Source organism: Letharia lupina (assembly GCF_014066315.1).
Source record: "Letharia lupina isolate WasteWater1 chromosome Unknown contig_9, whole genome shotgun sequence".
NCBI lineage: Eukaryota > Fungi > Ascomycota > Lecanoromycetes > Lecanorales > Parmeliaceae > Letharia > Letharia lupina.
Window position 1 is genome coordinate 1,429,908 of NW_023502978.1, and position 24,839 is coordinate 1,454,746.

Sequence of the window (24,839 nt, forward strand, 5' to 3'; positions counted from 1 at the left end):
ATGAGTAGACGGGAGCATATGCCGTTCAACTGCCGACAGATATACCCCCTGTCAAAGATGTTCCCTTTACCCGCTTCTCGGCGCTGCCCTGGTGGCCCTGCCTGGCACCTGCAAACCAATCATCCTTGGCATCCCACTCCCTTGATGCTTCGGTTACAGTCTGGGAGGTAATTTGCGCCTGGCCAAAAGCGCGGACTTGCAGGACCTCCCTTGTGATAAGATGCCGCTGCCTCATCCCGGCCAAGCTACCCCACAATCTGGGGTTGATGCTGATGGCGTTCGGCGATCAGAACTACTGGGCAATGTTTAGGTTTGATATGATTGATGTCTCCTTTGACTTATTAAGTTTTGCTCTGCATCAAATGAAACTTCTCCTCATCTTCCCCTTGTCAAAGCTGCAGCATTCCGCTGTACGTTAGCAGTAGGTGGGGGTGGTCTAGATTCTAGATCCTTCAGCTGCAGTCATCACCTCTTATTGCGGTACCATCACCTTAACCTTTTAAGCTGGGTCGCTACTACTGCACCACCATCTTTTCGCGCTCATCCTCTGGAACGTAGTCGAGGGAGACATTTCAACCAGGCTGTAAAGCCGAACGAGGGCTAGGAAACAGTGATCAAGATGGAGATGAACTATGATGAAAATGTACGCTAAATCTGCCGGCTACGTATTCACAGTACATTACTTGCGCACTGGCTCATGCTATCGTAGACGCTGCACCAGCTCGAGGAGGAACTCCACGTCCAAATTGTACCGGGTACAGAGATTATGACAGATGTGGGCAGCCATCATTTTGTCAAGTCCTCCAACCGAGTGCTGGTGCCCCAGCCAAGTGATGACCCTCATGATCCGTTGGTGAGCTTGCCACTGTTCGGACACAGGATCGATATGACCTGTTAGAAGAAACTATTGAGCTAACAAGATGTAGAATTGGAATACCTTCTGGAAATTCTCTACCTTGACCTGCGCGACATGTGCAACCTTTGTTCAGGGCATGGGTCCGCTTTCTCTTGCACCCATGATCCCCTATTTGATCGAGGCATTTGATTCAAACTTGAATGATGTGATTCAGTTCACTGGTGTTGCTATTCTCGTGCTCGGATTTAGCAACTTCATCTGGTACGCTGTACAATCCGTCTATCTATTTCATAATTCGGATGTTGATTGATGATAGGGTCCCGCTGAGCACTTCCTTCGGCCGGCGACCGGTCTATCTCGCGTCCCTCTTGATCTGCTTTGGCAGTGCCATCTGGAGAGCCAAAGCTCAGACGTATGGTAGTTTCATGGGGGCATGTGTTCTCAATGGTATTGCAGCTGGTCCAGCTGAGACCATCCAGCCTAATGTCATTGCTGATGTGATGTTCTTGCATGAGCGAGGAGCGTATCAGACGCTTTACTTTGCATTTTATTTCGGTTCTCTTATGGTTTGCCTCTTCATCCCTTTCCGCAAACCTCAGCTTATGACTCCATAGGTTGGACCTATCATCGCTGGTCCGATGGCAGAGTACTCAGGATGGCGCAACTTTTGGTGGCTCAATGTCGGTTTAATTGGCGCTACATTCATCATGTGCCTTTTCGGCTTTCCGGAAACAAAGTATCACCGCATGCATCCTGATGAAATCCACAACATAGCTTCCGAAAAGACAACCGGGTCCCTGGGAGAGAAGAATATGATCACGACGATGGAAGGGTCTGACATAGAAAAGGTGAAGTCCCCCGAGCTTGCCGATCTTTCTCATGCGGCCACCGCCCAGCGAGACCCGTGGCTCGGAAAGGGTCGGCCAAGCAAGCAGCAATTCGGGCTCTTCCAGCCGAACGCGCATCCGTTCAAGAGCGTTTTGCTTGACCTTTGGATCCCATGGAAGCTTTTCGCCTTTCCAATCGTGGAATTTGCCTCTTTCGTCGTATCGTGGAGCGCGTCCTCTTTCCTAACGCTAAATCGTACGTTATACTTTCCGAGGCGATTCTTCCCCATTCATGCTGTCTTATGAGTCGTCAGACATGTTTGAAGAGTTCTCTGCTCCTAAGACATGTCTCGCGACCCAGAAGTCCTCTGAAAGAGTAATGCTGACTCCGGAATCCTCAAGTTACGCAATCTCAAGCGTTTGCAGCACCGCCTTACAATTTCAAGCCACTTACTATCGGCTTTTTCAACTTTGCCATCCTCATTGGCGGCATACTTGGTTTGGTCACAGCGGGACCTCTGAGTGACTGGATCAGTATGAAACTTACCAAGAGAAACAACGGCATCAGAGAACCGGAAATGAGGCTACCGACAATGATCCCTTACGTCGCCATCATGATAATCGGCAACTTCGTAGTTGCCTTTGGCTGGCAGCAGGGTTGGGATTGGAAGGTCAGTATCTGACACATCTGATTTCTCTCGAAAGAAATCACAACAACGAAGCTATGAGTTAACTTCATAATCCTAGCCGATCGTAATCATTGGCTGGGCATGTGCCGGCATCCAAGTCGCAGCTCTCCCTGCCATCGCCTCCACTTACGCCATCGACTCCTATAAGCCCGTTGCCGGCTCAGTATTCGTGAGCATTACAGTGAACAAGAACCTTTGGGGTTATGGTTTCTCGAAATTCATCAATACTTGGATTGTCGAGGATGGATATGTGCCGCCAATCATGACGAACATGTGCTTGATCACGCTGTGGTGCCTTTGTGGTATTATTTTTTGGGTATGGGGGAAGAAGTTCAGAATCTGGACAAGGAACAGTCAGGTGCACCATATGTAAAATGGGAGGGCATGGGGCAAGACATGGAGTTAAGTAGGCCGGTGAGCTGGATGCTTATTTTGGGAATTTGGTGCTACATAAGTGGGTGTATGTGGTATATAAGAAGATTGAGGTTCCAGTTGTCCCTGTCAGCCATTGCAATTGAGGTGATACTCCCACTCACAGTAATAGATGTCGGTCACTGATTTTCTTGCGCGTGCAGAAAATAAAAAGCACCGCAACACCATTGCACCAGCGCCATTAGGAATCGAACCTAAAGTAATCCACACGCGAAAGTGAATTGAGATAGGGCTGAAAAACGCGCCAGCGCCAAAAGCGGCTAATGAAGAGTCGACGTACTAAAGTACGTATTCACCTCAATGTAAACAGTAACCACAACAAACCTTCCAGTGAAGGCCAGCCCCCACCACTCCTGTTCTTCCACCACACGCTCTTATTGTCGTGGTCTCAATATGAGTGACTCGGTCCATTGAAATCACCTACATCCCTAAGCGTACTTCAGTTCAACGCGTGCCCAATATGGATTCTTTGATGTCGGACTCCGTGTTTGATGATGGGGATGTTTCCGATGATTTTGCGCCTTCAACGGTAAAGTACCCCAAGACTACACGTTTCTCTGTCGCGGAGACAACCCTCTGACTTGCATTTGGCGTTTAGAAAGCCAAAGCCAAGCCCAAAGCAGCTGCCAAACCAAAGGCGGATCCAAAGCCCAAAGCTGCTCTGAAAAAGCCTCGAGCCCCCAAGGCTGCCCCAAAGAAGATGTCACAAACCACACTGAAGCCACCGAAGAAGCGCCCGAAGCCCGATACGGAGGACGAGGATTCCGAGGGTGATCCCTCATCACACGACGACTCACTCCTTTCCAACACCCCACCAAGCGCGAAGAGACCAAAGAAGGCCCCTGGCCCGAAGAAAATGGGCGCGAAACCTCTCCGTGAGGTTGAGAATGAGGCTATAGCTGAAGCCATAGACGCCTCTATGATGATGGATGGCGTAAATGAGCCGAAGGTAACGAAGGGCTCTAAGTCGACAGAGACGTACCAGAAGGTAATCAGGCTTAGACTAGGTACCCCGTGAGACATCGCGGCTTACAATCTTGTAGCTCACGCAACTGGAACACATAATCAAGCGCCCAGACACTTACATTGGGTCCGTCGAAGCCCAGGAGAAGCAGATGTGGGTGTACAACAGTGAACAAGAGTCGATGGAAATGAGATCCGTCACCTTTGTACCGGGTATCTACAAGATTTTTGACGAGATCCTCGTCAATGCTGCAGACAACAAGCAGCGAGATAAGAACATGGATACAATCAAAGTCACGATCGATCGAGCGAAGGGCGAGATCAGCGTCTTAAACAATGGACGTGGTATTCCGATCGAGATTCATGAGAAGGAGCAAATCTACATTCCAGAGATGATCTTCGGTCATCTTCTCACGTCTTCCAACTATGACGATGATCAGGATAAGGTCACCGGGGGTCGAAACGGTTATGGTGCTAAGCTTTGCAACGTTTTCAGCACTGAATTTACCCTAGAGACTGCAGATTCCAAGACGAAGAAGAAGTACACGCAGACATGGACCGCAAACATGAGCAAGATGGGCAAGGCTTCAATTACATCGAACAAAAGTGATGACTTTACGAAAATCACATTCGCCCCAGATTTCCAGAGATTCAAGATGCAGGGTATAGACAACGACTTGGAAGCCTTGATGAAGCGTAGAGTCTATGACTTGGCAGGCACCAGCAAAGGTGTTAAAGTCTGGCTGAATGGTGAGAGGATCAAGATCAACAGCTTCAAGAAATACATGGAGATGTACACCAAGGCCATCAAGAAGGAAAGGGGCGATGAAGCAGTCAACGATACCTCTGAGATCATCACAGAAAGCCCGGATGTGAGATGGGAAATTGGGTTCGCGGTGTCAGACGGGACATTTCAACAGGTTTCTTTCGTCAACTCGATTGCCACAACTTCTGGTGGTACCCATGTCAACTATGTTGCTGATCAAGTCTGCACGAAGCTGCTGGAAATTGTCAAAAAGAAGAAAAACAACAAAGCCGCATCTCTCAAAATCAGCCAAATCCGAAACCACATCTTCCTTTTTGTCAATTGCTTAATTGTCAATCCAGCATTCACCTCACAGACCAAGGAGCAATTGACTACCAAGCATAGTCAGTTTGGCAGTAAGTGCAACGTCAGCGATGAGTTTCTCAAGAAAATCGCCAGAACTGAAGTTGTGGCCAACATCCTGCATTTCGCAGAGCAGAAGGCAGACCAGATTCTCAAGAAGAGCGATGGTAGCCGACGAAGTCGTATGGACAATCCGAAGCTCACAGATGCCAACAAGGCTGGCACCAAAGACGGCTACAAGTGCACGCTCATCTTGACCGAGGGAGACTCGGCCAAAGGTTTGGCAATCGCAGGTCGATCTGTTGTCTCTGCAGATCTATTCGGTGTATATCCGCTTCGTGGCAAACTGCTCAACGTGCGAGATGCTCCAGTCGATCAAATAGCGAAAAACGCCGAAATCCAGAACATCAAGAATTTCATTGGGCTCAAGCACAAGACAACCTACACGGACTGCAAGAGCTTGCGTTACGGACATCTCATGATCATGACTGACCAAGATCATGACGGAAGCCATATCAAGGGTTTGCTCATCAACTTCCTCCAAGTCCAATTCCCGAGTCTGCTCAAGATCCCCGAATTCCTCGTCGAGTTCATCACACCCATTGTCAAAGCTTACAAGGGCGATCCAAAGAAGCCCAAGCAGGCCGAGACTTTTTTCACCATGCCAGAGTACGAGGCATGGAAAGAAGACCACAAACCTGAACTGCACAAATGGGAACACAAGTACTACAAAGGATTGGGTACAAGCACCACAGAGGAAGCTCAGGTCTACTTCCGAGATCTGGACAGGCACTTGAAAGAGTTCCATACCATGAAGGAAAGTGAGGTCGAACTTATTGAGCTTGCATTCTCGAAAAAGAAAGCAGACGAGCGGAAGGAATGGCTTCGCCAATTCAAGCCTGGAACGTATCTCGACCATTCGGAGAAAGGTGTCTCGTACACCGACTTCGTCAACAAAGAACTGATTCTCTTCAGCATGGCGGATAACATGCGTTCGATCCCCTCTGTCGTTGATGGTTTGAAGCCCGGGCAACGCAAGGTTCTCTACACATGCTTCAAGCGTAACTTGAAGAAAGACGTGAAGGTTGTTGAACTTGCCGGTTCTATTTCTGGTCTCACTGCCTATCAACATGGTGAAGCCTCACTTCAAGGTACCATTGTGGGCCTTGCGCAGACATTCGTTGGATCTAACAATCTTAATTGTCTTGAGCCCAGCGGCAACTTCGGCAGTCGTCTTCAGGGAGGTAGCGATTGTGCCAGCGCACGTTACATCTATACACGTCTCTCGCCTTTTGCTAGAAAGGTTTTCCATGCTTCAGATGAGCCGCTTTTGACCTACAACACAGACGACGAGCGTACGATTGAGCCTGAAGTCTATGTACCAGTAGTTCCAATGGTCTTGATCAACGGTGCGGACGGTATCGGGACTGGATGGAGTTCCTCGATCCCGAATTACAATCCCGAGGACATCGTTGAGAATCTCAAGCTCATGATGGCCGGCGAACCTCCGAAGGAAATGACTCCATGGTTCCGAGACTTCAAAGGCACCGTCACCCGTATGGGTCCTGACCGATACAAGTTCAGTGGAGTCATCAGGCAGACAAGCGATACCGAGATTGAGGTCACCGAGCTGCCGGTGCGCATGTGGACTCAGGACTTCAAAGACAGGATTGTAGACATCATCAAGGCAGAGAAGACACCATCTTGGATCAAGGACTACGATGACTACAACACACACAAGGATGTTCATTTCGTCATCAAGATGGAAGACAAGCATATGAAACTTGCGCTCGAGGAAGGCTTGGAAGATAAGTTCAAGCTGACAAAGTCGATTGCCACATCCAATCTGGTTGCTTTTGATGCTGAGGGTAGAATCACGAAATATGCGACTGTCGAAGATATTTTGAAAGAGTTCTATGGTATCCGCATCAAGTTCTATGAGAAGCGAAAGGTAATATTTACTATTCCCACTCCTCTAGTGCTGACCCTAACATTTGGTAGGCCTATATGCTGTCTGAAATGCACCGTGAGCTTGAGAAGTTCACCAACCAAGCACGCTTCGTCCAGATGATTATCGACGGCAAACTCGTTGTATCAAAGAAGAAGAAGCTGGCCTTGGTACAAGAGCTGAAGGAGAAGGGTTTCAAGGCCTTTCCCAAGAAGGCCGAAGCTATCAAAGAGGGGGAACTTGCGCCTATTGCAGACAATGACGAAGAGGAGGAGGAGGATACCCAGACTGGCGCAGCCGCATATGACTACCTTCTCGGCGTAAGTCTAAGCGAGACCTTGATTCGAAATTGTGGCATGTAATCCTAACTTCTGAAAGATGCCTATCTGGTCGTTGACCAAGGAGCGCATCGAAAAGTTGCTGCAGCAGGTTGGTGACAAGGAGATTGAGATCGATAACCTTATCAAGCTCACCAAAGAGGATCTCTGGACGAGAGATCTCGATGACTTCCTCAGCCAGTGGAGATTCGAGCTTGACGATGAGGCTAAGCGCCAAAAGAAAGTCGCGAACATGGGTCGCCGAGGCTCCAGGAAGTTGAACATAACTGGGGGCGTAGCAGGTCGAAAACGCAAGAACGACTCTGACGATGACGACTTTGATGTTGCTCCTGTCAAAACTAAGAAGACTGCTATGCCGAAGGAGGTCGGAGGCTTACTTTCTTACATGATGCCGGACACCAAGACTAAGGCGTCGCCAAAATCGAAGGCTAAAGCCCCGACAGTCACGCAAAAGGCTGCGAAGAATGCCCTGGATCTGATATCAGCACCAGCTAAGGAAGAAGACAAGGGCGACGTCTGGATGAATCTGGATGGGTCAGGCTCGGATGTGCCGAAGGTAACCAAGCCCAGAGCAGCTCCTCTAAAGACGGCTCCTCCAGTAAAGAAAGCGGTACCAGCGCCCAAGAAGATCGACTCTGATGAGGATGATGAAGCGGCGGACGAAGAGATCATACGTCCTGCCGCTGGCCGTAGGCCTCGTGGTGCAGCTGCGAAGCTAGTCTCATACAATGTTGATGGTTCGGACTCTGACGGCGATGGTATGCTCTTCGATGTTGGTAAGATGGTCAAAGGTATCGATACAGCCTCCGCACCTGCAGACAAATCTCGGCCCCTATTTTCAGCGTCGATGTCTCGTCCCGGCAGCAGTGCAGGCCTCCCAAAGAGGTCCACCTCTTCAAAGCCCGCTATCGATATCGATAGTGACGATACTAATTATTCCAAGCTTGCTCCTCCTACCGCGAAGAAAGGACCAGCCGTCACCGCGAGGAAGACGATCCTATCTGATGACGACGAGGACTCCTTGGACGACATCATAGCGGCCCCTCCCAAAGCGTCCAAGCCAGCTCCAAAGGCTGCTGTCAATCCCGGTCCTAAGGGCAAAGCCGTAGCGAAGAAGCCGACCAAAGGGGCTGCTCCCCCTCCCCCAGAAGCGAAGAAGTTGCCGTTGAGCCCTGCAGCGAAAGCTTATGCAGCGAAGAAAGCCAAGGCAGAAAAGGCCGCGCTAAAAGCTAACAGTCCGTCAGAAGACGAACTGGAAGGTCTGGCAAATGAGGTCATGGATGATGATGACGATGATGAGGATGCAGGTCCGGCTGTGCGTCGACCAGCGCGGCGTGCAGCTTCTGCTGCGCCGAAGAAGAAATGGGTTATTTCCGATGACGAGGACGAGCTTGAGGAGGAGCTTGAGGAGAGCACGATGCAATTTGGTGACGGGGATAGCGATGATTGAGCTAGCTGGCCCACCGTTCCTATGATTTTAAGCCTGCGTTTTGTCATTTCTCCGCTGTCGATGGAGCAGACTTTGGTCAATCTTGTGATCAGTTGCCATTATTTTGCGCTGGACCTGGCACCACTGGGGTTCGGCGAGCATACATTAAGCGTAATTATGCGTGGAGATTCCATTTGGACAGCTTTACTTTCAGCTCGCGTGCAAGAGAGGATTCGGTGCATGAATCTTGGACTTGTTATCTGACTCTTTCGTCGCCATTGCCACATTCCCTCACGTAGTAGACTACCACGACTTCTCGTATCGTTTAGCGAACCAAATGAGGCATTCTTCTGCCCTCAAGCCTGCATACAGACACGGCGCTCTAGACAGAACGAATTACGGAATCCCTTCCCGTCCCAGCGGATGGGAATCCAATCCAACGCTCTACTACACACACTGCCTCAGTACCCTGCGTCCCCAAAAATTCTGCTCCGTGGGCTTCGATCATCCTTCGCCGGTGCCCGATGTCACCGTCATGTGAGAGCTCCAACAGTTCGCCATAATCTTCCGGAAAAACGATGTCTACGTCTCAAAGCGTTCTTCCGCATGGCGCACCCAGCCGCTAAATTTTCCGATACGATAACCGTTCGATGCGGCCCCGGTCAAGGGGAGGGGGAAGGGTGGCCGTGTGCATGTACCAAGGTATCTCCCAGGCTGCCTCCGTCTCGGCTGCCTGATCCGAAAGCCCATTCTCTGGTGTGGAGGCACGTCCGTACCCAGGTTCCCTACCACACCCTCAGGGTCCTTCGCGCGGAGCATTTCAAGGTTGCGTGCATCTGCGGAGAACGCATTGATGATCCGTGCGGGCTACCACTTCGCCTTGGTTGTCGATCCAAAGGCGGCCTTTTCGAGTCTCGGAGGATTTTCGAGGGCTCGTGCATGACGGAAGGTATGGTTCCTATTAGATGGTCCTCGAAGATAATAGGCAAGACACATGTGCATGTGCATTAGATGGACGATGCTCATGCGTTGTCGATCTTCAGGTTGCTAGTATCTTGGGTGTCGAATGATGTGGCGACGCTGTATGGACGGAACAAGCATGCACGCCCACCATTGGTGTGATCCTTCCGATCTTTTTTGCCTCCGCTGGTTGTTTTCGACATTGATTGGATGAGTGTGGCCGAACCTGCATAATCTACGAGCTACGTACCGGTACGTACGTAAGTGAACGCCTTCTCTGTAAGTTCTGGTTGGGAGTGTGACCATCAAAGCTGCAGGGTCTAGCGCTGGGAGCTCCCGGGTTGGGAAAGATCAGAGGCTGGGAACAAGCGGGGGCCGTGCATGGCGATTTTGAAAATCGAGAGAGGCTTAGGCGAAGCCTTGGTTCATAGGCGACGTAGAACAAAGACTGGGAGAGCATATCGTCTTAGCTGCCGAGATTGAATCAGGTGGCTCTTGGCCTTTTCCTTACTAGCAACGTAGTGTAGGCACGCCGTACCTTCATCGGAAGAGTGGCATAGAACACTTACTGAGAGATTCGAGGAACAGAACATGTCATTTTCGTTGGCAACTCCTTCGACTCGTGCTTTGCATGTCAAGATGACATACTGACGGCCAGAAGGACGTTTCTGAGAGGTTCAGGTGAAATCCACAAAGATCTCGGCTCTTTGCCGCTGGTGAGTTTGCCACAGTCAAGCGCCCCAACGTAACAGGCTCCCATGCGTGTTTGAACAAATGATGATTGATTGTGCCAGGAATCGTTCGTTCGGGAAGCTAAACAATGCATCAATAGCAAAAAGGCTTTCTTCCCAGGCACCACAGCCTTCTGGAAGCCTTTGGAAGATGCAAGCCTGCGAAGGTCCGTGCAATATGCGTGGGGGCATTGGGTTTTTCCTCTTTCATGCGGAAGGCCATTGAAGTCCAAAAAGGTAAGGGCTTGCGGCGAGACTATGGCTAATGACCCAGAAACCTGGATATTGAAGAGGGGGGACGGGTAAGTACAGTAGTTGAGAAGCTTTAAAATTGATATACGGTGAACGCGGTGAAAGTCGTGCGGATTGATGATAGTACCTTCAATTGGCGGCTTCGAGTGGCAGTCACTGTTGTAAAGTCTGCTGCTCACTTCAGACCAGAAGGATGGTTTCTACGGTGATCATACCTTTCATAATTAGGCATATGTGCATCGAGGTCCCATTAGCAAATTTAGGGCAAAGATCACGTTCTCTTTGTCCCACAGGTCTCGGAAGCAGTCCTTTTCCGTGACCCCTGTTGATCCCTGTTGACCCATGCGCCTATCCAGTACAGCCAGCATCTTCACCTTACCAGGCCGAGGGCCATGATATTGTATAACTTCCTTCACGACAGACCTAGGTATCTGGCTTTGGCAAACGTCCCATAAGGTCACGCAATATTTCGGTCGAAGCATGACCACTATCAAATTGCGGATTTAACCCTGGTGATACCGCACAACCCGAGGCTGGATGCAAATCTCCCTAATCGAGCACTATTGATAATACCAAGACATGTCTAAGCTCACGGGCCCGGATAGGCACTGAGAAGCACACGCCAACGTAGCTGGACGGTGAGCTCTCCTTTGGAGCTTTATTCTAGCGCGATTTGTTGAATTAGATTGCCCGAAAAGTGGAAGAGAAGCCGTCCGATTGTGTTCACGCTCGCTTGATGAAAAGGTTGGATAGAAGACCGAGCTCGAGCGTGACCTAGTGTATCACTTTACGTACGTTTGACGGTACTCATCTTGTCGATAAAGTGTCCCAGATCTCCACTGATTCAGAAACAAGCGAGCGTCTCTGCGATAGAATCAGACATTTGCGCTTCACCGCCAATCTCTTGCGGTCGTCTGCCTGCCTCGATAGAGCCCAGAACTAGCGCTAAGCCAGACCCAGGTTCAAGGCAAACCGACGCAAAGTCACTGGAAGCCTTACCTTTATTGATCTGATCCTGCATCCCAAGGCAAGGATTAATGGTAGTGCGCCAGGATCTGCATCAACATCAACAAAGAGCCGCGGTTGGCGGTCTGCATCTCGATACTTTCTGTGCTCTTAAGCATCCCGTTTCAGAAGAGGCACTGAGAGCTGGCTTATTCACTCAACGGAGCCGTGCATCTGCCTTTGGCTTGTTTTGCGGTGGCCTTTGTCGTTGAGCTGGACGATTGAGCCCAGACCCAAGTGTTTTCGCAGAAGCCATATTAGGAGGCCGAGCCCGTCGCCGATATCAACTCCAATCGATCAATCAGGAATCTAGCCTTCATAAAGAACTCTCGTTGTCTTTGGACCCCAGACCATTCACCAACTTCAGTCCCAACAGTGATCAAGACATCCTCCAGACATCCACGATATTGCCATTTCGAGCCATCATCTTCTACACGCAATCATGGTTCCTGTTGCATCGCTCCTCAACCCATCGCCGCCTTCATTCGAACGCTTTCGGGACTACCCTACGCCCGCCTTCGACAAGTACCAAAAGCAGTCCTCGCCACTTTTAGCAGCACCGAAGAAGCAGAAAATGTCAAAGGCAGCAGCGACATTCGTGAAAGGCAAGCCAAAAGGCGAAGTCAAGTACCCTCCCTATGAGATCCAGGATGAAGCCACTGCAGCAGAGCACAAGAAGTTCGAAGTCCAGCCAATTGGCCGCATCGGAGAGTACCCCAAGCGCATTCCATACAACAGCGAGAAGAAGACGTTCCAACAGAAGACTGGAATGGACGGATTTGAAGGTATGTGACATCATCGCAAGAAGATCGGTATCGAAGAGAAGCTCAATCATGGCCATTAGTCTACCAGTACACTTTCAGAATGCCGGACGATGCTCGAGACAAGGATGCACATACTGTGATGTGGGATTACAATGTGGGCTTGGTGAGGGTCACATCGTTCTTCAAGAGCCTGAAGCACACGAAGGTAAGCGATCCTTCCGTGGGCCTTTTGCAGTCACCATAGCTTACACCTCGTAATTAGACAATGCCAGCGAAAGTGATGAACGCAAATCCAGGGCTCCGTGAAATATCCCACAGCATTACTGGTGGCTCTATCTCCGCTCAAGGTATGTGTTGCGTCATTTTGGCCTCATTCATAACAGAGGCTGTTTCAATTAACTTCACGTAGGATACTGGGTGCCATTCGAGGCGGCTAAAGCCGTGGCTGCAAGGTTCTGCTATGAGATCAGATACGTGCTGGTGCCTGTTTTTGGACCGGACTTCGTCTCGATGTGCCAAAAGTGTGGCGATGAATCCTATCTACGCTTGAACGTCCACCCCAGTATCATTCAGCGGTGTACCGAGGCTGCGACAACCAACCAGACGCAATCTAGGGAGTCTTCTGTGGCTGTAAGTCCTCGTACATCGGCTCCTTACGCCAATTCACCCGCATGGCCTCCAAAGCCGCTGCGGCCCAGACCGGCCAAGGCAACGGATGCGGAGAGTGGATACGGTACGGACTCGGATCGCAGTGAGAAGTACCCAGGGTCCCCTGACTCGCCCAGGAGCATCGAATGGACTCCAGTGAACTCCCCAAGGCTGGCCTGCCTGCAGACATACCGATTCTTGCAACAGCAGCCAAGGAATGTCACTTCGACCCCTCGTGGTCTTGGCTATCCGACTACCACACATCGCAAGCGGATGACCGATACTAAGCGAGGGATATCTGAGATTGACGAGGCTTCCGACGCCGAAAGTTCCTCTGGTCACTCGTCAATAGACTCTCCTGCATCACCAAAACGAAGGAAGGTATCTGCAGCCATGACACCCGAGATTGGAGCAGCGTATACGCTGATTGAGTTAAACATGGCGGACGCGACATTGGGGGAGAGAAAGGCATTGAAACGTCGTCGAGCTTCGGCATAGTGCACGATTCTGGGTATGAGGGTGTTGACCACATGACGTGATGCTTTCGAATGGAGTCTGTGCTGCAAGAGACAATTTCCTTGGGTCTGATTTAAGGGAAAGCGGATGCGAGGTCATGATTTTGGGGAGAGGATGGATAGGAAATGGGGATGAAATACAGAACAGACACAGAATAGATTGGATGATTGCTGAATGAATCGTTGCTCTACTTCATAGTACACAATTCACGTGAGCTTGCTTTGTGCCCACTCTACCATGGCAAAGAAATTAAGAGAAGCTCGGAGAAGACCGGCAGGATTCGGATTGTAGCCAGGAACCGGCAGCCATTGGATCAACGATCAATTGTGTATTTGTAGTTCGGGAGCCTTGTAGCTTAGTATTGACGGGAGTTTGAAATGTATCATGAGAAATTTACCCCAGCCGTTGAGTATGGGAGCGTCCATGGGAAGGAAAATAAGGGGCGTCTGACCCCTGAAACGGTTGTCCGAGATGGTGGAGACTGGAGGCGTCATCTGCCAGCTGGGTCAAGTGACAGTTCATGCGTGTTGAATTGAAAGATGATGCTCATGTTAGACCAAAGTGTCATCTATATTCTGTTCAGAGGAAATACGTGTTGATACCTCGTAACTTAAAATCCCCTGACTTGTTGACCAGTCGCGACTTCTCAAGCCTTCGTCATAGTCTTGCCAAGGCGGCAGTTTCCAAACAAGTTTTCTCTCTCACCACCCTCATCTCCATCCACTGTTAAGGCAAAGATCTCGTCAACACTTCACCTCCTAAAGGCTCTTCACTGCTTCATAACTACAAGTATTTCACAGTTTACTACCTCCTTCAAGCATTTCGTGTGGTTGACGACTAAACATGACTGACTCAGGACCTCCAAAGCTTGATCAAATTTCGCAAAGCTCCGGATTCAACGTTCCCACAATGTCCAGCATGAACGATTCAATGCAAGACACGAAGGGAAGCCTCTATGACAGTCAGGTAGAATTTACCCTTTCGCAGCCGGGGAATGTGGACTAATACCTCTGTGGCAGTATTCCGAGCTGCTCGCGTGACCCTGGCAAAACTTGTTGACAATCGACCTAGATGCTCAATCTGCTGCCAACACGATCCAGAATCATCCTGCTACACAGAGTGTGAAAGATGCAATGGGCAACGGCCCCGTTGCGGACCATGTCAAGGACCAGCATGCAAAGACTACGTCCGAATTCCGTAGTCTTGCTGACTCTCGCACCACTCCCGAGCAGTCTACGGCAAATGGGCAGCCGTTGACTCGTAAGTCGAATATCCTCATGAAACCTAAATATCGTTATAGATCCTGACAGCCTTGGCAGATTACCATTCGTTCTTCTACAATCTCCTAAGCGTATGTCAATGCCCTTCCCTTGTCACCGTCGTCGCGGTTGCTAGCCGACCCAAAACCCTAAATAGGGTCTTTGAATACTCGATCATCGGCAGTCTGAGCCACTTCAAGGATAAGAGTTGTGGTGCACTGCAAGGCCAGAAGGCCACCACAGCATGTCAAATAAGGAATGGGAGCAAGAAGCTGATCGTTACTACAGTGGGAGAATCCCCGTGCAACGACGCTATCCTTTGTTTCGATTGTACTCTCCATCTTCGCAGCCCGGTACTTGCCCGCCCTACGCTGGTCGTTCAAGGCCTTGTGGATGGTACTTGGGAGTACGTTCTAATCATTCTACAATGAGTCGATGCAGTAGCACTGACAGCAGTACAGTCACCGCCTCTGCTGAAATCGCTGGAAAGCTTGTCCTCTCCCAAGGCCTAGCTTCTTCCTTCCGACCCAAGAAATACTACACAATTCCAAGGGAGGCTCTTGAGGCATCGCTGGAGGACATCGAGCAATTCATCAATTTCTTCGTCATTGAATTCCAACGTGTCCTCTTTGCCGAAAACGTCGTCCACACCGTTGCGGGCTTCGTCGCAGCTCTTCTCTCCTACTGGCTCATCAAGGTCGTTCCATTCTGGGGCCTGTCCCTCATCGCCGTCTCATGCATCTACATGGGACCCTTAATCTACATGACGAACAAGGAGCTCATCGACCACCACGTCAAGAACGCGTCCGAGGTCGCTAACGCCCAAGCGAATCAGCTCAAGGATCTTGCTGGCCATCATACCGCTCGTGCTCACGAGACTGTCAAATCTTATGCCGGAGACTACAGCGCCAAAGCCCAGGAGTACATGGGTAATGCTCGTGGCCGCTCCACTTCTCCTGAAGTCAATAGCTCCAAGCCTACGTCCGACGCACCAGTCAAATCTGAGCCGGGCAGCGACCTTAGCGCCTCCGACTTCCCCCATGCTCCCAAGCAGGTAAAGCTCTTCATGCCCCTTCGAGCTGTCTCAATGCTCGGGTTTTCGCCTCCAAAAAGATATGCTGACTCGCAAAATGTAACAGGAGCCTACGTCTGGCGTCACTTCCCACCAGGAGCAATACAAGAACTCCCAATTTGGTGGACAGGCTGAGCCAGCCTACTAGATGGTGCCGTATTAATGGCAAGAGCAGGCGGTGCTGAGGGCACGCAAACAAGGGATGCAGCCCATGAGGGTGGCGACTCGAAGTGGACACTAGGACCTCTAGACTGATTTGAATTGCGGTAGCGATAAGGTACATGAGGATTATGCTGGGTTCGGACCCGAAAGGATGTACCAATGAGCGGTCTCTACTTGTACTTTAAACCTTTTAGAAATGCTTGTTTGTCGAAATTCGTCAGTGCGTACTCGCATATTGTGGTATCAACTAGCAAGTGAGCACCTTACCATCGAAGCCCAGCCAGGTATTTTTGGACGACGAAGCCATAAGACATTGGTAACGTCTGAAGAAGTGCTTTCTCACAATGTTTACATCGATTCTCCCACAAAGCAACATAAGAGGCGAAAATCCATATGTTTGGACGACACTGCCACGTGCATTCAACAGCCACTTCTGACGAGCATTACCAGCGTGACAAAGCTGATGAGATGCATTAGATTTACCTCCCTATGCAATCGTGAGCCATCCAGCAGCCACTCCTCAAGCGAAGGTTATGAATCGAGTGATCATTCAAGAGTAGGCTATAATCACGTAAGTACCACCACTCTCGCAGATTGAGTCCAAGACTCACAAAATGCTGCTAATTAGCTGCGCAGGTCCCCACTCCCATAATCGTAGAGAAACTTTTATCACCCACTCCAGTCTAAGGACGTTCCTGCCTTTGGTCGAGTATTAGTCGAGCATTGAATTGGCCAATATTCAGATCGTTTATAGAAGCCTCTTGTCAATGACCTCCAAAGCACCATAGATCCCATTCTCAGCCGTTTTGAAACACTCGTTCAGATCAGCTAAATGGTCTGTGATATACTGGAGCTGGAGCTTGCCGTCGAGCTCCCAGCGTCGACGAAGGGTCTCTCGGTCCACAACAAGGGCATGAGCACTAGCACGCAGCTTGCTCGCGATCTTCGCCAACAACCCGAGGCTTTCACGGTGGATGTCTTGCTCTCGCGAAGGGCGGAGGTTCTTGCGGCGTTTCTGGGAGTTCTTGGAGCCAGTGCCACAATTTGTGATGTCTGCAAGGGCTGGTCGCGAGGATAGACGACGACTAGGGATGAATTTGATAGTAGGGTTTTCATCCTGAGTAAGGTCGATGACATTGGGTGTAGCGGGTGGTTCGATTTTTGCTCGCTTTGGTGACGAGGAGAGGAGGTCAATGACATCCGCGTTCCGTTTATTCGATGCACGAGGTCCCAAGGCCACGTTGTTTGTGCCTGTGGCGGGCGTGCGTGCCGAACGAGTGGTTGAGTTGATATTCTTGATGAGTTCCTTGGCACTCACAACAAAGGCTGGTACCGAAGGGGTTCTGACGGCGTCTCGGTAGGCTTGGGTGACTCCTTTCCGTTCTCTCATGAGGTCAGCTTTCCAATGATCGGGATAGATATCGGATCTAAAAGCCGCAGGTCCCGTCCAGCGATCGGGGTAAGAGACTGGTGTATCGACAGCACGGACGGCATCAATGAGGCCTTTGAGCTTGGGCCTATGGGTTTTTCCGAGTCAGCCTTCGTTCTTCAAGGGCGGGCCAAAGCAAGAAATCGGAGCAACGTGACAGCTTCAGGGGGCATGAAGAGCCTTTGGCTTCCAGAACGTGTCTGATCGCCCGTAAAGTGGTCCGAAACACATACCAATTGCTGCAATCAAATCCCGCTCTGGCTGCGGCCTCAGCGATTGGAGCATCAGATAGCTTCAAGCTGGGGTCTATAGCTGGGTAAGTGGAGTGCTGTAGTGAGAGAGAAAGCCTTACTTACGACGAATCTGGAGGTATTGATTGCCAGGTCCTGTGACTAGATGGGCGGACAAACACTGGTCTTGAGACAAAGGACAGCCTCCATTATTGAATGCGTAGCACGCGAACATTGATGGCGGCGATAGGGCACCTGTTATAGTATGGCTGTATCTGCATTGGTGATCCAGGCAACCAGCGGGGTCAAGTAACCAATGCCGGCATGTCACCCTGGCCTCTGCCCTCGACTGGAAGACAATCATCCGTCCTGAAGTCACGACTGCGGGTACCAGGCAGTTAAAAGGGGTTGATGACTGTTTTCTTTATCCCGAACAGAGATGTCAATGGAAGAAATGGTGATTATCAACAGGTAGCTGAAAGATGTCATTGGCGGGTCGTCTAGTGTAGCGAGAAGGCAGATGAAGTGTATGGAGCCTCCGAAGATGATGTTTGGAGAGTGATACCGATGGCAAGAGATGTTGATGTTGAGCAAGTGGAGGAGGTGATACTTAGGCACACGCTAAGGAGACCCGACGCGTTGAATTCAACAATGTTCGAGATATTTACCTGCAGCAGTCTTAACTTTCACGTGGGCTCGATTGCAAGATGAGGCATCTTTCTAGACTAGCCTCGTTCATCGTGCCTTCCTCGACTCCTTCAATCTGCACATGAACGTCCCACACATGCCACCCAACTTCAATTGACTACAGTCAAAGCAATCCTCTCTGCACATAGCTTTGGCCAATTCTCAATAGCTCCTTGGAAGTCCTAACACCTTCTCACCGATATAATTCATGATCATTTCCTGTATGTCGTCAGCAAGTAATTCTCCATTGGGGTGGTAGCCATGTTCGTTACTTACTCTGCTCACAGGTGCGATACGAGGAACGAAACATTCTCTCATGTACCTCTCGACGTGATATTCTTGCGCATATCCCATGCCACCATGAGCGAGTACCTGCCACAATTCAATCTCTGTTCCCCGAGTCTCAGAAATTGAAAGGGCTTACGGATCTTTCACAGGCAGTGAACGCAGCTTCGGCAGCAAGATATTTGGCAGAATTGCAAGCTACGCCTACTGCATGAGGCGTCACATAGGGATCCTTGCCGCTCGAGTCATACACCCTGGCTGCATGGTACGTTGCAAGCTTGGCAGCTTCGAGGTTCATGTAAGCCGCGGCAAGAGGATGCTGGATGCCTTGATTCTGGCCGATGGGTCTCCCAAAGACTACACGCTCTCGTGCATACTTCGAAGCCTTCTCCAATGCGGCGTAGCCCAGGCCCAATGCCTCTCCAGCGAGTAAACAGCGCTCAGCATTCATCCCGTGGAGAACCTAGCAGTGGTCAGTCTCCATACATCCGTCACTAATCTAGACCTTCTTCTCACAATCTTGAAGCCTTGCCCTTCTTCGCCTATCAGAGTATCTGCTGGGACTCGGTAGTTGTCAAAGAACACTTCGTTAGCATCAACAGCTCTGCCTCCCATCTTCTTGATCCTCTTCAGTTCAAGCCCAGGAGCATGTCTATCGAAATCAATGAAAAACAAAGACAGGCCCTCCGATGGCTTCTTAAGTTCTTGCAGAGGTTCTGTACGAGCCAACAATATCATCTTTGATGCAACTTGGGCGGATGAAATCCATATCTTCTGGCCCGAAATATTGTAAGAGTCCCCGTCACGAACCGCTAGGGTCTTCAACTTCAGGGTTTCTAGCCCAGTACTGATCACACCTAGCGTAAGTCATTGCCGACTGCGGAGACGTTGTCTATTTGTCTCCTGACCTTGGCTCCGTCACCCCAAAGCATGCTTTCCACTCACCACTGATCAACCTAGGCAGCATACTCTTTCGTTGATCCTCTTTGGCGAATTTGGCAACCGGTTGTGTGGCATATACATTTGCATGGATTGACTGAGCTCCTGCTATGCCGGCACCGCTTTGTGAGATGGTCTGAAGCATCATTGTGGCTTCAGATATACCAAGTCCAGCACCGCCGAGATCCTCAGGCAATGCGATTCCAATCCAGCCATCTTGTGCAAGAGCTGCATGGAGTTCATGTGGATACACGCCAGATTCATCATGTCCCGCCCAGTACTCGTCTGGAAATTTGGAGCAGATCTTGGCAACAGCTTCTCGAACATCTAGCTGTTCTTGAGAAAAGCCTGTGAGCTCCATGATCCTGTGCGGGTTACTAGTAGAGAAAGCGCGGGACAGATTTACGGGCAGCGAACGGTGCGCTGAGAGCCTACTTGGCGGAAGGCATTTCGACGGCAAGTGAAGGAGCTTCCTCGCAAATCGAGGCATCTTGTTCGACATCGATAGATGAAAGCCAGGCTAAGCGATTCATGCCACATATGGCACGTCACCGTGAATGAGGCCTGTTGGTTGTAAAGAAGAGATGTAGTTAGCCAATGGAAGAGATGTTGCGATTTGAGCGGAGAGGGAGAAGAAAAGCGAATCATGTGACTTCGAGCGTAGGGCTGATTAGCGCGGTGTAGATCAAAACAAACCGCAGCGGAGAACCTGAACCTCATACTAACGATTCGCCATAACAGCAATACGGCTTTGCGATTGCTTCCGTAGCAGTGCGCTCGGCTGATGTTTGCATCATACTAAACTGCATCTTCATGACAGCGGCGCACCCAGCGAGATAGCAATCCCACTCCCTCTTTGCTCGCTCAACACCAAATTCATCATGGCAGCAGTCCGTTCCCGAGCGCAGCAGATAGGATCTCAACAATGGATCAATGATGAAAATGATCAGGTCACTCAATTTTGTACCCAAGAAGCAGAAGACTTCACGTTCTCAGCTCGCAATGAGGTCGAATGGCTCAACGAGCATATGGCGGAGATTTTCAGCAAGAATCAAGTGTACGAATGACAGTCTGGGAAGATGTTGGACTCGCTGATCGCGAACAGAAACGTTACGGAGATCTTCAAAACTCCGGGCAAATTACGCGGCAAGACTCCACGAACAGCAAGGAAGCGAAATCCGTTGGAGGTTCGAGAGGTGAGTATCTGAAGGGCCCAGCTACCAACGAGTACTAAAATCTCTTGCAGCCTTTGACTGACATTTTCCTGACCAACGCGCAGCGCGCCAACAACCCTTCTCATCAGGCCAGCCCCACGAGGGCTGCTCCTACATTCCAAGTTGCTGAAGAACCCATCATACTTGTCGAAATTGAGAAGGAAACGAAGGCGAACGCAGACTCGGGCTATCATGGACTTCCAGAAGATGACATGGATACTGATCAGGGTTTGGCAGTAGTGCCATCATCAGCTGAGACCCACGATACGCTGGAAGAGTTCCCTCCAAAGTCACCCTTGCGAGGACATCCAAACGTGGCAGACCAGTCGGAGCGTCACAGCACCACGGAGAGGTCCTTTCATTCAGCGAAAGAGGAAATTTCAAAGGGTGATGTCACCATCGCAAGCCCACAAAAGAATGAGCCTCCAGTTGCAGACGTCGAAGATCCCGCGGAACCTACCAAAGCACCTTCGCCTGGACTCGCGCCTGTTCCAGACCATGTCTCAGATGATGTGATGGAAACTGATAATTTGGACAAAGATCTGGATGAGGATCTCGTTGTGGATGAGTCGCGGTCGCCATCTCAAGGATCGAGCCCTGCTAGACCTCTCGTCCGCAAGAGTAGCCTCACTTTCGCGGCTTTGCCCGCGCGTGAACCCTTGACAACGAAAAAAAGCATAGGGGCAAGGGCTTCTGGAACTAGCCACTTGGACCAGTCAAAGACGCGTGGTAGCTTCCTTGGGAGATTCACTGGTGGGAAATCTCTTGGCGGCTCAAGGCAGCCCGAGCCTGATCATGAAGATGAGATCAACGATGACATGGATGTTGATAAGGAGAAGCCGGCACTCAATCGCGAAGAGTCGGATGGAGAGTCTAAGATGGCTCAGCTCCACAACAAATCCTCTACACAGCGTCTCCACGATAGAATCAACATGCTCGGAAAGTCACAACCTGCTCGACCAACGAAATCAATCCCCGCAGCAGCTGTTGTGACAAGTCTCAACTACCCAGAGCTACCAAACCCAGAGCCACAAACAGAGATGGTTCAGCAGACTTCGTTTCTCCCTTTGAAGACAGTGACTGCCCCAGTATCTAACGATGAAGATGACGATGACTGGATCCAGCCACCTCAGGTACAGCCAAGTGCTTTGAACCGACCGCAGCTATCCAAAAGTATTTCCGTAGATGTCATGGAGGACATCAGGGGAAAACAAACTATTGGTGGCCAGGATTTTGGTCATAGTCGAAATGATGAGCCAGCTACAAAAGCGCCGTCTCCGTTACGCCATGCTCAGGCGCAGAGAACTCGAAGTAGTGGACAATGGCTCTCGAGGGCAGCCACGGTTTCCCAATCTACACCCCTAGCGGAAGCTACTGAAGGGGCTGCTACAAAAGCTGTACGTGCAACCACAGCATCGGGATGGAATGGTTCAACGCCTACAGACCAGTCAACGACTCCGCTTGGCAGCCCATCTTCGAGACGGTATGTTGATGGACCCTTGAGCGCTTCCAAGTCGAAATTGCAATCAATCATGAAGACTGCTCGAGGCTTATTCTCAAGTAGTGCCGGTGTGTCCGCGCAAGCTAGGATGGAGACCCTTTCGCCCCTTTCGACACGCACTCACGGCGTTACACACGCGCCATCATTCAGTAATGTTTTGAGAAGCAAGTCTCCGAAAGGCTGTTTGAACAACTCAGTGAGTAACACCGATGTTCGGAAGACTCGAAGCTCCACGGAGAAGGAGGAAAGAAGGAAGGAGTCAGAAGCAAGGGAACGCCGACGAACTGAAGAAGAGCTAGAAAAAGCCAGAGAAAATGAGGGTCCAGAACTTGTGACGCAGAAGCTTGTGCAGCCGCAAGGCCCTCAGGTAGAAGCGAAGACCAAGCCAACAAGGCAGAGCCCAAGGAAAACGCAAACTCACGAAAGTCCTAAAGCCCAACCGGATGTTGTTGAGGACGACTTACCATCTCAACTAATGGGTCCACCAGCGCCGCATGCCCCAACGCAACAGTCACAGTTGCAAAAGCCCAGCAATGTGAGAAGACCCATTAAGCCTGCCAAAGAGACAGCTCCCAAGCCAAAGCCACAACCTGTGGCTATTCGTGTTGGCACGCTCTCGCAGAGGATCCCGCTTAGTAACGCCGCGCTCTCATCAAGTCTGCAGGAGTCCTTGCCCCAATCACAGCCAAAGCAGCCAGCAGTCGGGAGGATGCCTAGCAACGCTTCACTTCAGACCTCAGCTTCTAACAGTAGCCTCAAGAGCTCTGCGACATCCGCGGCACCTAAGCCCAAAGCTCTACTCGCAGCAGAGCGGAAGAAAGAACAGGTGTGTCTCCGCGAGGCCAGATGAGTTATCGCATGCTAATTCTGAAGTAGGATGAGAGGGAGGCACAACGCAAGCTTGATCAGAAACGTGAGATAGAACGTAAAAGGGCTGTTCAGCAAGAGGAAGCGAGACGACAAGAGCAGCAACAACGTGAGGAAGCAGAGAGGCAGCGTGAACGAGAGCGTGCTGCGGCTGCTGAGGACCCTAAGAAAATCGCACAGAAGCAAGCAATTGAGAAGAGAAGAATGGAGCTGAACAAGAAAGAGCAACAGCAACGGGTGCCGCAGAGGCCAGCAATGGATCAGGTACGCCAACTCTGACGTTGATTTAATTTAGCAATGGCTGATTTTGAAGGCACCTATCTCACAGTACGCACATGCTACCTCGGCAAATCGTCCGGATATGGGTGGCGCCAGGCCTCCATCAAGGCTGCATAACGCGCCGCCTCATCCAAGCTTTCCTAATGCTCATCCTCAGAATCCAGCGAAACCAGCCAACAAACGAGTCTTCAACCCTGACACCGATGACGAGCCTCCTCGACAGGTTCGCCCGCAAGGTGGTCCTTCATATCAACAGAACGACGGTAAACGGCGGAGGACAGAAGACGAAGAATTGCAGGAAATCAGAGTTCGACCGACAATGGCGCCTCCCATCCGCCAATCAGGGATTCGCAAGGATGGTCATAAGGCGTCAATATTCGGCAGCAATTACACAACAGCACCACCGCCTGCGCCTCACCATCATAATGCACCATCTCTGCTCAAGACGACCACAGCAAGCCAAGCGTACCAACAGCACGCCCATCAAAACCAAATGTCACGACCAGGCCACCATCCTGACATAGCCAAATACACCAACGGCAAAATCCCCTTCGCCGAGGCCCCCAACCCCCCACAAGCAAATCACAAGACCCCACTTCCCTCCAAACTCGCTCCCCCACCAGCAAAAGCCTCCCCTCATTATCAGAATGGTGAGAACATCCATCTCGACGACATTCCCACGGAAAGCGAAGAATCAGACTCGGAGGACGAAGCGGAAAAGGCGAAGAAGGGCGCGAACCTTCCCGAGTGGGCCCAATCACCCCAATTGCGCCAACTCCTAATGACACAAGATGAGAATATGGACGCGGATGCCGTCTTTGGGCCCGTGGCGAGTCCGCATATGGAGGAGATGTTCAAAGAGAGGCATCATCGGTTCAGGTCAAGGACGAGTAGCGCAAATTGGGCGGGCGCTGATCGGTTAACAGAGGAGGAGATCAGGAGGGATGTGGAGGCGAGGCAGAGGTTGAGGAGGGAGGGCGGGTGGACTTTTGGACTGTGACCGTGTGCTCTATACATTCACTGACTCTCCGGTGCATGCCTGTGCATTTCACCTCTGTTGCAAGCCAGAATCCCTGCGTTCAATTTGGGCAGCGACAGTATCAGTGAAGGGTGCACCGATGTCTGGAGAAGAAGGGAAGAAGCATGCCGCTCATGCCAATGAGTGTAGATGGGACCGTGGTAGCAGCGAATGGATCTGCTAGGTTTCGAAGTATCGAGGTATATGGGCAACAGCCAGCGCGTTTGGGTGCCTCGGAGAACCCTTTTTTCTTCTCTACCAACTGCGTTGGATAGCCAACGGTCCACTTGCATTGTTCATGGGCGTCATAGCATGTTACGGTGGAGTATGGGAAGGTGGCTCGCAGGACGTTAATACATGATTTCAATTATCGGCGCGTTAACCGTCATGTTTCACGGACCGTGTGCTGTCGTTCGCTTCCAGGCTGGTAA

General features: G+C 50.6%; 5 protein-coding genes across 5 annotated transcripts; 4 read left to right on the forward strand and 1 right to left on the reverse strand.

Annotated features, from left to right (window-relative positions):
- Positions 1 to 619: 619 nt before the first annotated feature.
- HO133_010905 (uncharacterized protein) lies at positions 620 to 8,611 on the forward strand (the record flags this gene model as incomplete). Its single annotated transcript, XM_037301754.1, has 13 exons — positions 620 to 643; positions 710 to 853; positions 927 to 1,117; positions 1,173 to 1,422; positions 1,471 to 1,939; positions 2,086 to 2,354; positions 2,431 to 2,688; positions 2,709 to 2,778; positions 3,248 to 3,333; positions 3,403 to 3,792; positions 3,848 to 6,826; positions 6,877 to 7,143; positions 7,202 to 8,611. The coding sequence occupies 13 exons, from the start codon at positions 620 to 622 to the stop codon at positions 8,609 to 8,611; spliced, it is 6,807 nt and encodes a 2,268-aa protein (XP_037153388.1).
- Positions 8,612 to 11,980: 3,369 nt separating this feature from the next.
- HO133_010906 (uncharacterized protein) lies at positions 11,981 to 13,448 on the forward strand (the record flags this gene model as incomplete). Its single annotated transcript, XM_037301755.1, has 4 exons — positions 11,981 to 12,323; positions 12,383 to 12,507; positions 12,565 to 12,649; positions 12,712 to 13,448. 4 exons carry the CDS (start codon positions 11,981 to 11,983, stop codon positions 13,446 to 13,448), a joined length of 1,290 nt encoding a protein of 429 aa, XP_037153389.1.
- Positions 13,449 to 14,375: 927 nt separating this feature from the next.
- On the forward strand, positions 14,376 to 15,945 carry HO133_010907 (uncharacterized protein; the record flags this gene model as incomplete). Its single annotated transcript, XM_037301756.1, has 6 exons — positions 14,376 to 14,427; positions 14,538 to 14,726; positions 14,786 to 14,817; positions 15,014 to 15,131; positions 15,187 to 15,779; positions 15,865 to 15,945. The coding sequence occupies 6 exons, from the start codon at positions 14,376 to 14,378 to the stop codon at positions 15,943 to 15,945; spliced, it is 1,065 nt and encodes a 354-aa protein (XP_037153390.1).
- A 762-nt stretch (positions 15,946 to 16,707) lies between these two features.
- HO133_010908 (uncharacterized protein) lies at positions 16,708 to 19,890 on the reverse strand (the record flags this gene model as incomplete). Its single annotated transcript, XM_037301757.1, has 6 exons — positions 16,708 to 17,476; positions 18,493 to 18,524; positions 18,582 to 18,677; positions 18,730 to 19,053; positions 19,107 to 19,437; positions 19,499 to 19,890. The coding sequence occupies 6 exons, from the start codon at positions 19,888 to 19,890 to the stop codon at positions 16,708 to 16,710; spliced, it is 1,944 nt and encodes a 647-aa protein (XP_037153391.1).
- A 520-nt stretch (positions 19,891 to 20,410) lies between these two features.
- HO133_010909 (uncharacterized protein) lies at positions 20,411 to 24,390 on the forward strand (the record flags this gene model as incomplete). Its single annotated transcript, XM_037301758.1, has 5 exons — positions 20,411 to 20,586; positions 20,635 to 20,725; positions 20,776 to 23,070; positions 23,121 to 23,375; positions 23,425 to 24,390. 5 exons carry the CDS (start codon positions 20,411 to 20,413, stop codon positions 24,388 to 24,390), a joined length of 3,783 nt encoding a protein of 1,260 aa, XP_037153392.1.
- Between the last annotated feature and the right edge of the window lie 449 nt (positions 24,391 to 24,839).